The sequence below is a fragment of the Microchirus variegatus genome (assembly GCF_963457635.1).
Source record: "Microchirus variegatus genome assembly, chromosome: 11".
Taxonomy (NCBI): Eukaryota; Metazoa; Chordata; class Actinopteri; order Pleuronectiformes; family Soleidae; genus Microchirus; species Microchirus variegatus.
The window spans coordinates 6,596,601-6,611,069 of NC_139812.1; the positions used below are offsets into that span (position 1 = coordinate 6,596,601).

Consider the following 14,469-nt stretch of genomic DNA (forward strand, 5'->3'; position numbering starts at 1 on the left):
CTAAAATAACTAGAAGTGGAATCGGTGGTAGAACATTTAGCTACCAGGCTCCTCTCCTGTGGAACCAACTTCCGCTTTCAGTCAGACAGTCTGACTCGGTCACCGTCTTTAAGGTGAGACCTACCTACCTTTTTTACATAGCCTATAGTCGAAGCTAGATCAGGTATGTCCTGATTAGAATAGTCTATCTTATGCTGCCATAGGCTTAGACTGCTGGGGGAATTTCCCATCATGCACTTAGAATGAGCACACAGACTTTGCACGAGCCGCACTTTCTCTATCCCGTCCTCGATTTTTCATCCTTCACCACTTACCCGATGTACCCTCATGAGATGTAGCACATAAATCCACATGTAGCACATCTCTAACTGATGTTTAATCTCTTACAGTTCTGCTGACACCAGTGAACGACATGAGGTCAGGACAGGCAAGAGGACTCCGTCATTTTCAAGTCTCTGACCACAACAGCCTTCACTACAGGCTGTGACAAACCCAGTGATCCAGATGGACCCTGGCATTTAAAGACTTTTTCACTTTTTATTCTTTGTCTTTGTGTATTGTATGTTTTTGGGTAACATCTACTGCACGTCTGTCCGTCCAGGGAGTGGATCCCTCACCTGTGGTTCTCCCTAAGGTTTCTACCCTTTTCTCTGTTATAAGGGTTTTTTTTTCCCTGGTAGTTTTTCCTTACCCTGGTCGAAGGTCTAAGGACAGAGGATGTTACCAACCCTGTGAAGTCCCGTGAGACAAACTATGTTTTGTAAACTGTGGGCTATACAAATAAAGATTTATTGATTGATTGATATATATGGATGGATGGATGGATATACTACTCACAAAAAGTTGGCTTTTGGGTGAAATGTATGGAAAATGTAAAAAGTTCACGCTACAGTGATTATATCATGAAAGTAGGGCATTTAAGTAGAAGCATGCAATGGTGGTTTCCTCATCTCAAACTATTTATTGAAACAAAAAGCCAACAACAGTGGTGGGTATACGACAACAAAAAATGTTAATGTTAATAACTTGTCTTGTGCCCTTGAGCACCAATTACAGATTGACAACGATGTCTCATGCTGTTCACAAGTCGACTTATTGTCTGCTGAGGCGTGTCATCCCACTCTTTTTGAAGGGCGGCCCTCAGGTCATCAAGGTCCTGGGGTACAGTTACGAGCCTCTACACAGTGACTCAGCTGATCCCACAGGTTTTCAATGGGATTCAGGTCTGGAGAAAGTGCAGGTCACTCTATTTGAGGCACCCCAGTCTCAACAGCCGTTCCTTAATGATGTGACCTCGATGAGCTGGAGCAATGTCGTCCATAAAGGTGACTATTTTCATGCAGAAGCACAATGACTGGATTAATTAAGTTATTCAGGTAGTTTGGGCTTGTCACTGTACCATTCACAAAGCGTAAGGCAGCGCTGTACTGACTAGACACACCTGCCCACACCAAACACCACCACCAGTGGCTGATGCATAGCGCTCTCTTTGATGTCTCCACCATTGTTTGCGACTATCATTTCTGCTCAACGTGAATCGACTGAGGCCCACTGGTCCCTCGTCCAGCGTGAATGCTCCCTGGCCCATCCAAGACGATGATGCCTGTGCCTGGTGGTGTGGTCAGGTACCCTTGCAGGTCGTCTAGCTCGAAGACCACGCTGATGTAAACGGTTTCGAATGGTCTGACGTGGCATTCATCATCCGGTTCTGCAGGGCACTGGTACTCAGTGTGGGATAGGGTCAAAGGACGCCCACTTCTATGCCTTTCTGTGACTCTTCCAGTCTCTCTGTATCTCTGTTCCAACCTGCAGCTGATGACACTCTGTGACACTCTAAAGGCGGATTTCCACCGGGCGAATTAAAGCAGCATAACGTCAGCGGCGCGGTTGCCGTTGCTGATCGCTTCCATTCTAATCAATGTGAGCATTTCCACTGGCCGCAATGCGGCACGTCTCAGCAGCATCCCAGAAGCGGCTTGTCACGCCGCAGCACTATCGGTAGGTAGCATTTCTATTTTTGCCGTTGCTAAGTCGCGCCAAGCTCAACAGAGCACCAGACAGCAAGTCCGACACAGACTCAAAATAAACACTTCCGTCCCCCTTTCAAAATAATACGCAGGTCATATAGCCTTCTCGGAGCTTCTCGGAGAGTCATAACGTACGACGAGAGACTGATTGTTGAAGTGGAGAAACATAAAATCATTAAAGACACCAGATCAACAGTTCTTCCACGTCGGAGAATGAAAGAAGCTGTGTTGTTGTTGTTTCCTTTATACACACAGTCTATCACGGGATCTTGCGAAACTCGCGTCCGTTCAGGATTATCACGTGATCTTCTGTGAATACCGCTGGCTCCCAAGGCACCGCTGCGCTTCTGCAACGCGCCCCGTGGGGATTGCCGCTGGGCAGAGAGCGAAGCAAGACCGTGCCGCTGACGTACCGCGGCTGTAACGCGCCCACTGGAAATCCGCCTTAAGCTCGGTGGCCACTTCCATCTGAGAACATCCTGTTTGAAGCCTCACAATGGAGATGTACTGTTAATCAATTGTTCGGTGTTGTCTTGGTCTCATGATGTCAAAATGTGAACAGCATGATGAGGAGGACTGTTTAAATACCAATTCTAATTGAACCAGGACATTTATTGGTCGATTCATGGACCCAACACCTGTTGTGAATGTTGCTGTTCAGCTCCTTGTTAGAGAACAGCAAGTTGTGCAAAAAGTACTGAAACATTGAAAAGTTGGACATGAGCATTCAAAAGTTTAGAGAAGGTCACATTAATTTGTACAGGTTATAGTGTAGGTTTAGGTTCATCCTGAAATTTCACCCAAAAGCCGAATATAACTTTTTGTGAGTAGTGTATATATATACATATAATTGTGTAGCATCATATATATAGATATATATGATGCTACACAAGTGACAGTGTACATTACAAATGGTACAAATGACATGTTACATGTACCTGAGATGGAGGTCTGGCATTGGGGGGAGAGGCAGACATTGCTGTCTGAATTCATGTCTTTGTCTTCATGTCCCTCCTCTTCCTCTTCCTCATCCTCATCCTCCAGGTGGATCTGTGTGATGGTGTCTGGGCTGAGGTGGGACAGCAGCAGCATGCTCTTCCTCTTCAGAGAGCGGTTCTGACGGTTCAGCTGCACGCACAACAACAAAGATAAAAAATAAATATAGATATAAATTAAAATGATATATTGATAATCCATCATGATTTTGCAATTACATATATTTAGGTTGATATTGCACACCATTTCAAAGTTGTTTTGATTTATAGTTCACAACGAAAATGCAAAATGAATCTAAAAATAACAAAAATAAAATAGAATCAAAGTAACATGTAGACAAAGCTTTTATTTTAAATGTTGACTCTAATGCATTATGATTATTATTATAACTATAAAAAGAGTTTGAGAATAAAGTTTGAGACAGCTGATCTAGAGGTGGGAAAGATATATAATTGAAAGATAAGACAGTGATTGTTGTTTTAAAGACAATGCTTTAAAGATAAAGATTAAAGATGTGCAATAATTATCAAGTATTTTAATGACTTGACAAAAACAATGGAACACGTTGTGGCAGAAGAACTCCTCGCTGCAGCAGTGAGCAAGATTCAGTGTCACAAGATCTCTCGCCAGCATCCTCCCTGCCACACTGTGGATCTGAATGTTTACCCAGAGTTCAATGCTTCTACACTGTAGTTCAGTTATGATCTTAGCGATCGTACCTGATCTGAGAACATGTGACTTCATCACTGCCCCGCTCTAATTAGTTTCACCTGCGTGTCTAGTTGTTTTCTGTTATTGTGTCCTGTTCTCCCATCTTTAATTTTTTGTATTCACCCCCACATCGATTGTTACAAATTTAAAGCAATTATACACTTATGCCAACATACTTTTGGGTTATATATTTCATTCTTCTGCTGATAAACTGTTACACACTGGACTCCACATAGAGATCGCATGCGGCCCATTTGGGCGTTTTCCTTAAAAGGTGACATGGTGTGTATGTGAACTGGCAGATGCTGTGTCTTCATCTCTCATAGAGTGACAAGTGTGCTCTGTGTGATAAACCAGAGGAAACCAAGCAAAGAAATGAGGTGGCGGGAAGACAGAGATGAGATGAGATGTTGCTCTGATTTTCCTCTTTTCTTTGGCCCCTGCAATCAGTAGTAATGGCAGGACGCATTGCAAATGTGATGATAAGGTGTGGAAAAAAACAGACATCATTAGAGAAGCATGGGCAAGAAAAAGCAGTGAATATCTCTCCTTTTAGATGTAATCACAGTTTGTTTTTTTGACGTGGCATGTGTTGGATCTCTGTGCATCGTGTGATTATAACTTGTATCCAATCCTCTTATTTTTACTTGAAATTCTGTGCAAATTGATTATCTCTATATTTGAAGCGCTCTGCATATTAAACTGCCACAATGGCCCTTCCGCTTCCACAAGTTCAATCATCACGGCGGCCATTTGTATCAATTAAGGACACCATCACTGCGCAGCTCATGAATGAAGCCTATGGGAAGGAGATGGATGCCAATTATGCATGTTTCTTGGTGTCGTTTGAAGAAAGAAAAGTGCCTGCAGGGCAGAGGAAAAAGAGGAGGAATAGAAAAGGCAAGTCATAAAAGAAACATTTATTAATGGCATCCTGGTGCGAGCGGATTGCAGCAATTCCATCTTTTGATGATGCCCTTCAGGCTGCATCTGTTTTTTTTTTTCTTCCTTTCAGAAAAGCAATCAATAATACATAACATGGGCTCACATTATTTTCATAATAATCTACAATTGACAAGAAATGTTTGTATAAAATTATATACTCGGATGAATCAAGGCTGGCACAGCGTCGGGCCAGCACTCTGCAGAGGTCACGTCCCCTTTATCTTACTTTTAATCACATATAAAAAAATAGATAGATAAAAAAAAAAGATTAAGAATCCAAGAGACATTCAGATTGGACTGGTTGTAAATTGCTTCCACGCCCTGGTTGCTTTTTTTAATTCAAAAATACTGACGACTTAAGGAATTACTGTGAACTTCAGCCTCTTTCAGAGAGGGAATGTTTGAAAGGCACAAATTACCATCATCATACGGAACAGGGAAATTAATACTTGACAACTTCTCGCATGTGCTGCCTTTAATTTAAATGTAAATAAAGCTGTTTAGCTGTTAGTGGTCTTCCACAAATGCTACAGGAAGAGTTCAAAAATGTCCTCTAAAAAATCTCTGTGATTGTAAGACAAGCTCACAGTCACTGACACAGAGAGGTCAAAGCCATCAGAGGAAGTCAGTTAGTTAGTTAGTAGGTTTATGCGCTCATGATAAACTAACACAATGAAATATATAGGCAACATAATATTACCATATAGAAAAGCAAAACAAATGAATAACATAGAACTTTAAATCAAAGCTTTGGAGAAACTCAACAACATTAATTTATATCTGAAATGATGTCAGAAATAAATTAAGAAATAAAAGAAAATACAGTGACGATAGAATATAAATTACAACAATTTATTACCTTTAATTAGAGACTGATACGTAATTTATGGAAGCTGATTTTATATTTTTAAACCTCATCTGATAAAACCTAACCATTTAAACATAATAATTTACACATAAAACTATTTAACTTAAATACTCGGGCTGCAACGAAAGATTTTTAACTGTTTTCTCAGTTAATGAAGTACTTGTTGGGTCATAAATAATATAAAAATAATAAAAATAAAATAATAAAAATATAAAAATAATAATATTATATATATATATTATATTGATCTGTGTTTGACAAACCTGGAAATGATGATGTTCTCAAATGTCTTGTTTTTGTCCACAAATCAAAATGATTGAGTTTGAATGATTTCTTTGTTTTATGGAGCAAAGAAACCAGCAAATATTCACATTAATATTAGACTCTTTCTAATCTGCACTTTGTCTGCACTTATACATTCTAAATAAAAAATAATGTATAGACTGAATATTAAATACATGGGTGAAATAGTTTTACTAACTCAGCAGCATTAATCAGGCTTTTCAGAACAAAATGTGTAAACATAAATAAGTAAGTAATACTCATTATATTTTTACTTTAATCTGTTTAATGCAGATATACGTTTTGCTTTTATTTTGACCTTACTATTAATATTTAAAGGCAATGACAATTCATCATTTTGCAACAATTAAATTGAACAATTTGATTACCAATTATTTTCACAACTGGTTTTTCTTTCAGCTTCTGAACTACAAATATTATGTTCTGGTTTCTTCACTTTTCTCAGACAATAAAGTGAATATGTTTGAGAATATCATCATTATGATGGACCAAACTACTGACAGTAAATATAACAGACAGAATCATTGATCAATGCAATTGTTAGTTGTTGCAAATTCTGACATTTCCACCAAAGCAAATTTGCATCTATAAGGCAAATGTGCAGCAAATGTTCAAATACAATCATCACAAAAGTAGTTTACTCTGCAAATCTCCCTTTTTCATGTGAAATGTGGGTGTTAGTGTGAATATGTCACGACTGTAGAGAGAGAAAAAGTCGTCAACAGGCTTTTGTATCATGAGCAACACCGAGCACTGCATCGTAACGGTATCGTGACAAAGTGACAGCATGGAAAAAAAAATCACACTTTACTTCTAAAGTAAAGTGGACGTGCATGTAGTCTGTTGACTGCCTTGAGATGAACTACAGCCTTATGCCATTGTTGCTGCGACGTCAATATTGTCGAAAGTTAAGACAGTAAGAAAAAAAAAAAAAGAGAGAAAAGAAGAAAGAAGAAAAAAGAAAAAAAGAAAAAAGACGAAATTAAATTTTCTGTGTAATGGGGGCGGGACTAGATAAGCTTTGCTTCTCCCGCTGTCCCTTTCGGTCATGTGTATGAATTTAAATGCTGATGTGTGCAGATGTTTGTTACTTGTCATGCCCGAAATAAACGATTCATTCCTTCATTCAAAGTGCTGCTGTTGTTTGGAAATCTATGGATTTACTTCAAGAAACCACATGACTCACTCACAGCGACAGAGGAAAGGGTAGAAGAAGAAGAAGACAGCTGCATCAATAAAATTTAATTAAAATTAAAAATTATCTAATTATAAATAATATCTGTACATTTTGATATATGAGATATATGTGGATATAAAGCTGCACACAGGCTGTTTCTCTGGACTCAGAGTGACTTTATACAAATAAATGATTAAATTTGGTCAAATTCTGCTGTAACACAAATAATTATTTAAATAAATAAATAATTAATCGGCTTAAAATTAAAGATTTGCTATTAAGTGTCTTTTGAAAAACTGTGTCGTTTTTATGTATTTTTAATCTATACATTTAATATTTATATTTCACTCATGTATTCAATATAATTAATCACATATAAATGGATGGTACATCAGACAGGCAGATATGTCTGCAATATCTCTTCACCATTTTTGTCTCTGTTTGTTTGGAATAAAATCTGTCATGTTGTTGTTGTTGTTGTTGTTGTTGTTGTTGTTGTTGTTGTTGTTGTTGTTGTTGTTGTTGTTGTGAGGTGGGAGATGAGAGCTTGGCCTGGGGCCTGTTTCAGAAAGCAGGTTTAGTGAAAACTCTGAGTTAGTTAACCCTGAGATGAGGGAAACTCTGGTTTTTCGGTTTCAAAAAGCCAATTCATCTTAACTCTGAGTCAGTTACCCTGGCAACATACTCCGTGAACCTAACCTGCTCGCTGGCAGGTTTTCTTGCCTGCAGAGTGAAGGCAGTGGCAGACATGGTATACTTATACTTACACTTATACTTAAAGGTACAATATGTAGTATTTATGGGTTTATATAACCCAAAATCCACTTTTTCGCTGTATAATAGTTTTTGTTTCATGTTCGTAGTGTTTCAAAAAGTCATGTTAAATAACATGACCGCGGACCGCGGTTGAATAGCCACTGTTAGCAGCGAGATGCCATGTTTCTACCGGAGCCTGTAAGGACAAACGCGAGAGAACAAAACAAGCGTCTCTTTACTTGTAGCAGAAGTCCCGCCTCCTCTCTCTCCGCTTCGTCTGCTACGGCCGCGGTAGCTCGCCCTCTCCCTCACCTCACGAACCTCATCTGCTGACACGGAGAAAGACGACGAGGACGACATTTGACCAGCTGCGGATACCGTAGCGCTCAGGGAAGGGAGGGGTGAGCAGAGCAGCAGGTCTTTGTTGTAAATTTCAGCCTCTCCTCTAGATGGCACTATAAACTACTTATTTCCCCTTTAAGTATACTTATTTTATACTAAAACTGAGGCAGTATACTTGAAGTTTACTTTTTATTTACGTGTATATATATGTAACCCATGTATATATGTATGGTATGTGTATATCAAATAATATTTGATATACACATACCATACATATATACATATATACTGAAAACCGCCCCGGGTGTCCTGGCAGATTTCCGGGCGGTGTGTCTAAAGACGTTGCTACAGCGGCCAATTGAGTTATTTATTTTTGGTTCCAAAAATGTGCACTTTTCCTTTACCTTTTTTCACACTTTAGTTCTCAAGTTGGGCACACTATTTTGTTTACATTTTTACAAGCAAGTGAACACTTTTCCTTTACCATTTTGACAAAGGAGGACTTGATCTTGGAGAGACTATTATGTTTAAATGTTGATTCAGTCGTTCGCTTGGAACTACATTATTATATTTCATCTTTAGTTGCTGCCAAGTCCAGTGCACAAACACACATATGGAATATAATTGTATAATATAAGTCTATAATAATAAAAATGGAATAATCAAGACAAAACATTTGTTTTCTCCAATTAATAGTCACGCTTTGGATTGCTTTTGAATTATTTGTAATTATTATTTTTTTTTTTAATATATGCTCACTTTCTGCATATGCATTTATTAATATCTCCAACTCCTCTGGGAAGAAGTCTGATCACTGTTTGCCATAGTGAATCATGTTATCTGTGTTCCATCCATGAGGGCTTTTTCTATCCTCATGCACAGGCTTCACTCAGGGTTACTTTGACTCAGAGATGATTGAACTTAAGCCCAATTTATACTTCTGCGTAAAGTGCTCTGCGTAGGCTACGTAGAGACTCTGCGTCGACGCAGAACCTGTCGAAGAGCCTCTGCGTCGTCTCCGGGTGCACGGAATATTTTTTAAGTGTCCGTCACTCCGTCAAGGGACTACGGAGACGGTAAGAGCTGCGATTGGTCCTCAGGACAGGCTGAGCGAAGCTGCTCTGTGCCGGCTCTCAGTGCGCTCCGGGCGTCCTGACAGAGGCGGAGCTGATCCCCGCCGATAACGCCGCTGCCGAACTATAAATACGTCATACCATAACACACACAGCACATGTTTAGACTCTAAATGGCCAATTTCTCGCCTCAAATTATCTTAAAACTGCGTTCCGTCACACAGAAAAGTGAGAAACGGCCACTGTTTCAACAACAACAGTCTTTCTCTCTCTTTCTTTCTCGGACGCCATTGCTCACTGTAGCCAGAAGCACAACAACCTTGCGCAGCGACCCCTACTGATCGGGCGGGAAATTGCAGCGAGTGTCCGTCACCACGACGCAGAAGTATAAATGCTCGAGGCGTCTCCTTGGTGACGCAGACGGATAACGCATACGCAGTCGGAGAAGTATAATGTGGCCTTTAAGGCCACATTATACTTCTCAGTGTTATCACCTGTTCTGAAACTGAAAAGAGTTGGTTAAGGTTGTAACTCAGAGTTTGTTGAGCCTGCTTTCTGAAACAGGCCCCTGGTTACATGGACACTGAGGCACAAACCTGAATATTGATTAATGTCATGTTTGGTCTAAAGTCATGAATGACATGGAATAACATGATTTTAACAAACAGTCTGGCTGCTCTTGTCAATGTGCAATTTTTGAAAAATATGTTTAAAATCCAATTTTCTCAGCAATAAATGATATAATTGAAATTAAATGTTTTAAATATAAACAGTGCATGTGTGTTTTTGTGTGTTACTGTACAGTGGGTTGCAGATGTTTCTTTTATTCTTGTGTTTTAAAGGAAGCACACTTTCCCATGTGACAGTGCACACAGCTGTTATTGTCATGACAACACATGTCCATCATCTGAAGTGTTGGTGTGTAGTCTTGACGATAACAAAGACACTAAAACTATGATGTGCTGTGTGAAAGCATGAAGATATATAAAAAAGAATGGAGGCAAGTGGTTTAAAAAGAGAATCATCAGTTATGGGCACTTTTGACTCGCTATCCCATTTATTTTGTGTTTTTAACAGCACAGGAATGTATTGTGTATCACTGGAACGTTTTCTGAGATAAATGTAATAAATGTTTGAGGAAAGTTGATGTGAATAACAGCAATGATACATTTCATTAACAGATGTTACACTGAATTCTGTAATAATATTCCTTTATTTACGTGTTCATTTCGTTTAAAGCTCTTTAATCAACGTCATTTGTAAAATGAATTGCTGTGCTGCCCAGTATTAGGAGTGTCTATTATCTGAAAACTAGAAACACTTAAAGGTACAGTGTCTAAAATTTAGTATGTAGTAAATTTGCATGTTGCAACTAAATATCTCTAAACTCAGCATCCCCTTCCCCTTAGCAACAAAACCCAAAATATATTTAGTTTGTCCATTGTGGGAGCAGACCTGCTCCTGATATAAATATAATTACAGTCATTCCGGTGTTAATTAAAGAAAGAAGAAATGCATACAATCAGGTGACTGTTCAACTAAGAAGAATTAATTATATTTATTGAATCTTTAATTTCAACACAATTTTACACACTGCACCTTTAATAGCCACTGAAATCACCTTTGAGCCAAAAGTCTTCGTCAACAACTTCTTCCAGTCCCACTACAAATATTTCTTGCCAATCCATAAGAGGAAATATGAAAAACAATCGGAAAGAGAGAGAGGACCACTGAAGGCTACAGGACGCCAGACAAAAAAACAAACAAACAAAAAACCTTCACTATAATGTTCCCTCAGCCTCCCACTGCCCAAAAATCTGGCCCAAGCAGGTGGACTGTGAGGGCTTTTGTCCAGAAATTGAATGAGAAATGATTACAGTGATAAGCTCAACACCAGTGGGCTGCAAAATCACTATGTGCTAGGCTCCCTCACTTTCAATCACAACTCACATTTTAGCAGAGACCCCCCTAAAAAAAGTGTGCTCTGAATCAAAAAAGTCCAATACAATTTCACACACTAAGATATGGCGACAGCAGCGGCGGTGGAACTGGAGGAGCACAGAGTGCTTTTGATTGCAGCATACAAATTGAATGTGTCAGTGTGTGATGCTTTTGGCAAACACGGCGACGGTAGCAACATCTAAAATGGCTGATAGCTGCTGTACAATTTTATTCAGACAAACTTTTACTCAGTCAATAGATCAGAGGTTGCAAACTTGCATGTGGCTCAATACATAAATGTCTGATATTTTTAGATTCATTTGTTTTTTTTTATTGTGTACTATATATATATATATTATTGTTATTATGCAATGTCCAAAATGATGTAAATATACTCACAAAATTGTCATGTTATATCATGAGGTATCATTTTAACCTCCTCACCAGACTTGAAGCTCCCAGATCATTTGTCTTTGAGACTCCTATAGATGCTACTGTTTTGATTACATTATTTCTTCTTTAGTTTAGGAATACATATTTTTACAACACCCCTGTAAACATCCATCCATTGTCTCCTGCTTTATCGTCACTGTCGTAGAAACACCGCTGATCAGTAGGGGGGAGTGTAAACAGCCTCCAATCTCCCCACAACAAGACATTTAACCGTCACAGTGAGTCTGAAACTGTAAACGTAGGCTACAAATCCTGCGTAGTTCCACTTACACATAACTCCGGGACCATTTCTTATTATATCAACAACAAAAAAATGTATTGTCTCCAGTTGTAGAAGTCAGTATTTGATGTACTGTACCTTGGATGCCAGGGCTTCAGCACTTTCTCTACATGTCCTCTCAATCTCCAGGTCCTCCTGAATAGCACTGACCTCTTCAATGACCATCTGAGACACTGGAGGGGATGAAAGAAAATTAGAAAACATACTCATTGTGTGACTGATGGCTCCTTAAGAACTTTGGAGACAGACTGCCTCAAAATTCACAAACACAAACCAAAAATAAAATATTTCACTTTCAGACATGAACCATTTTGCATCATGTTGAAAAAACAATGCTAGCATTTTTGAAAACAATTCTACTGCAAATTAGTATCTAATGTGACAGCATGTCCATGTGGGCTCCATCAGGGTTATATTCAGACTGACAATGTGGGTCCCAAGCAGGTTTTTCCATGGTCCACAGGGTGGCCACCCGTGTTTGCCCAAATTTGACATGTCCCATATGGTTTTAGTAACATGTGGGCATACATGGCTGGGACCACCATGGAAACCATGAACAAACCTGTTTGGGACCCATATTGTCAACCCGAATATAACCCTCATAGAGCCCACATGGACATGCTGGCTGGGTATCGTTTCAACAAACCTACTAGAGAGCCCTAGTATTCAAGCATTTAACCATTTTTCTCAGGGCTAATAAAACACACACAAGACAAATAAAACAAAAGTAGCTTCTCTGGCCCAATTAGTTACAAGCAATACTACATTGAGCCTTTTATGTCAGTTTACCAACACATAAATCCAGAATTATGAGACTGGAATGAATCCATTGTCAATATAGAGAGAATATAAGACTAGAAGCTCTCCACACAGCCACTGTTGATATGACAATGTTGGTTAAATATATCAAATTAAACAACACTGAACACAAACTTCAAAAGTTACCTTGTGACTATTGAACCGGATCAAAATGCCAAACAGGACGAGTGGAACATTGCAAACGAGTGTGTGCATACCCATGAATTCTTGTTTCAACGCACAGTTTATTGAGATAAGAGCCCTGCAATACTTGACACTGAAGTATGGTTCTGCTTGCTGTTGTGTCTGGTATCTGAGTACAGCTTCATTGCAGAGAGAGACCTGTGTGCGGCATTATGATTTCAATTCAAAAGGAAGTGAACGAACCAATATTACCGATGTATCTTTTGTTCGGATAATTTTCCCTACCTTTTTATTTTCCACAGCCAAGGCCGCCGTGTATTGAGTATAGATTGAATACGCGAAGAAAACAACTTTACAGTACAGGACTGTGAAAAATATTTTAGGGTGTATGTATATTAATTTTTTCCTCAGAATGATGCATGTGATGCTGCACTACCACTGTAGAATGTACATGTAGGGCTGCAGAAAAAAGAAAACCTATGATGACAACAATGGTTAAGTCCTATTTAAGTCCAGGGGAATTTTATAAAATTAAACATTGTCTATTTAATAAGGAGAAACAACAGCTGACAGTTCTGTTTCATTCCCTCCTGACTGCCAGTGGCATTAAAAAAGTGGACATGTCTTCTCTTTCAGTTAATTGTCTGTTCATAATCCTGAGTGTGACACTATTGGTGGAGTATTTCCCGCTAAGGCAGCAGCTAATGAGTTTCCCTGGCTGCAGGTCAGATTGAATAGCTATCTATCTAACTGCTCTTTTGTTTGTTTGTCTCTCCATAGATTAATTGCCATTAATCTGCTGGAGGTGTAGATCACGTTCTGCAACCAGCTGCAGTTCTCGTATGGATTGACCTAACCAGTGTTTTGCCAGTTCACATTTAAAGTTCATACAGTTTAAAATGAACTAACCAAACCACTGCTCTCTAGATCTCTTGTCCTTTTACCACATCTTCCCTGACCCTCTTTTTGGAGTACTTGCTCTAAAATGACATGCCCAAACTAAATAGAGTAAATCTCTGCAGTTACAAGCTCTATGTGGATTATATTGGTATCAAAATAAAGATAACACTTGTGAGATTCCACCAGTGTAAGTTTCACTGTAGATGCCACTGTGTCAGAGTAAATGCACTTGGAACACAGCATAACTGAAGGATTTTTTTCTCTCGCCTAAAAAAATATTGCATTTTAAAGTAAATAACACCTTTATAATATGCAGTAGGAGCTTAAAAACACATGGAGGTCATGTAACAATGTGGACATGAGCTGCGCAAAGTCTGATGCTGTTGAAATGAAGCAGAGTGAAATTACAGAGGTTTTAGTAAAGAGATGTCTAGGCGTTCTCTCTGTTGGCTCAGTTTGGCACCATCTGTGCCATTTGAGATTTCTAAGGTACCAAATTATTAAAAACCCATGAAATATTATTTACATGCCACTACAGATCTGAAAATATGTGTGCGCTGTAACAGGTTTTTTCGCTCCTGCTGGTTTGATCCATCGGTGTTTTAACTGTTTCGTGAACATAAGAATGGTTTATATGAGCTTTTAGATGAGTTTCTGACCTTTCTGTGGGTATGCAGCATATCTGTGTTTGTTAAAGTTAGATATGGTTTTATGATGCTTTTGTCGCTGCGTATGATGCTGCCCCCGGTCCCAGG

At 39.0% G+C, this 14,469-nt stretch overlaps 1 protein-coding gene across 1 annotated transcript in view; it reads right to left on the reverse strand.

The window, feature by feature from the left end:
• Positions 1 to 14,469, reverse strand: part of shtn1 (shootin 1) — a 53,370-nt gene that overhangs the window by 28,884 nt on the left and 10,017 nt on the right. Inside the window, exons 2-3 of the mRNA XM_083897727.1 lie at positions 11,951 to 12,045; positions 2,966 to 3,155 (exon numbers count right to left, since the gene is read on the reverse strand). Of these exons, the coding sequence (XP_083753853.1) occupies positions 2,966 to 3,155; positions 11,951 to 12,037 (277 nt within the window). The 5' untranslated portion in view covers positions 12,038 to 12,045. The remainder of the gene's footprint in view (positions 1 to 2,965; positions 3,156 to 11,950; positions 12,046 to 14,469) is intronic.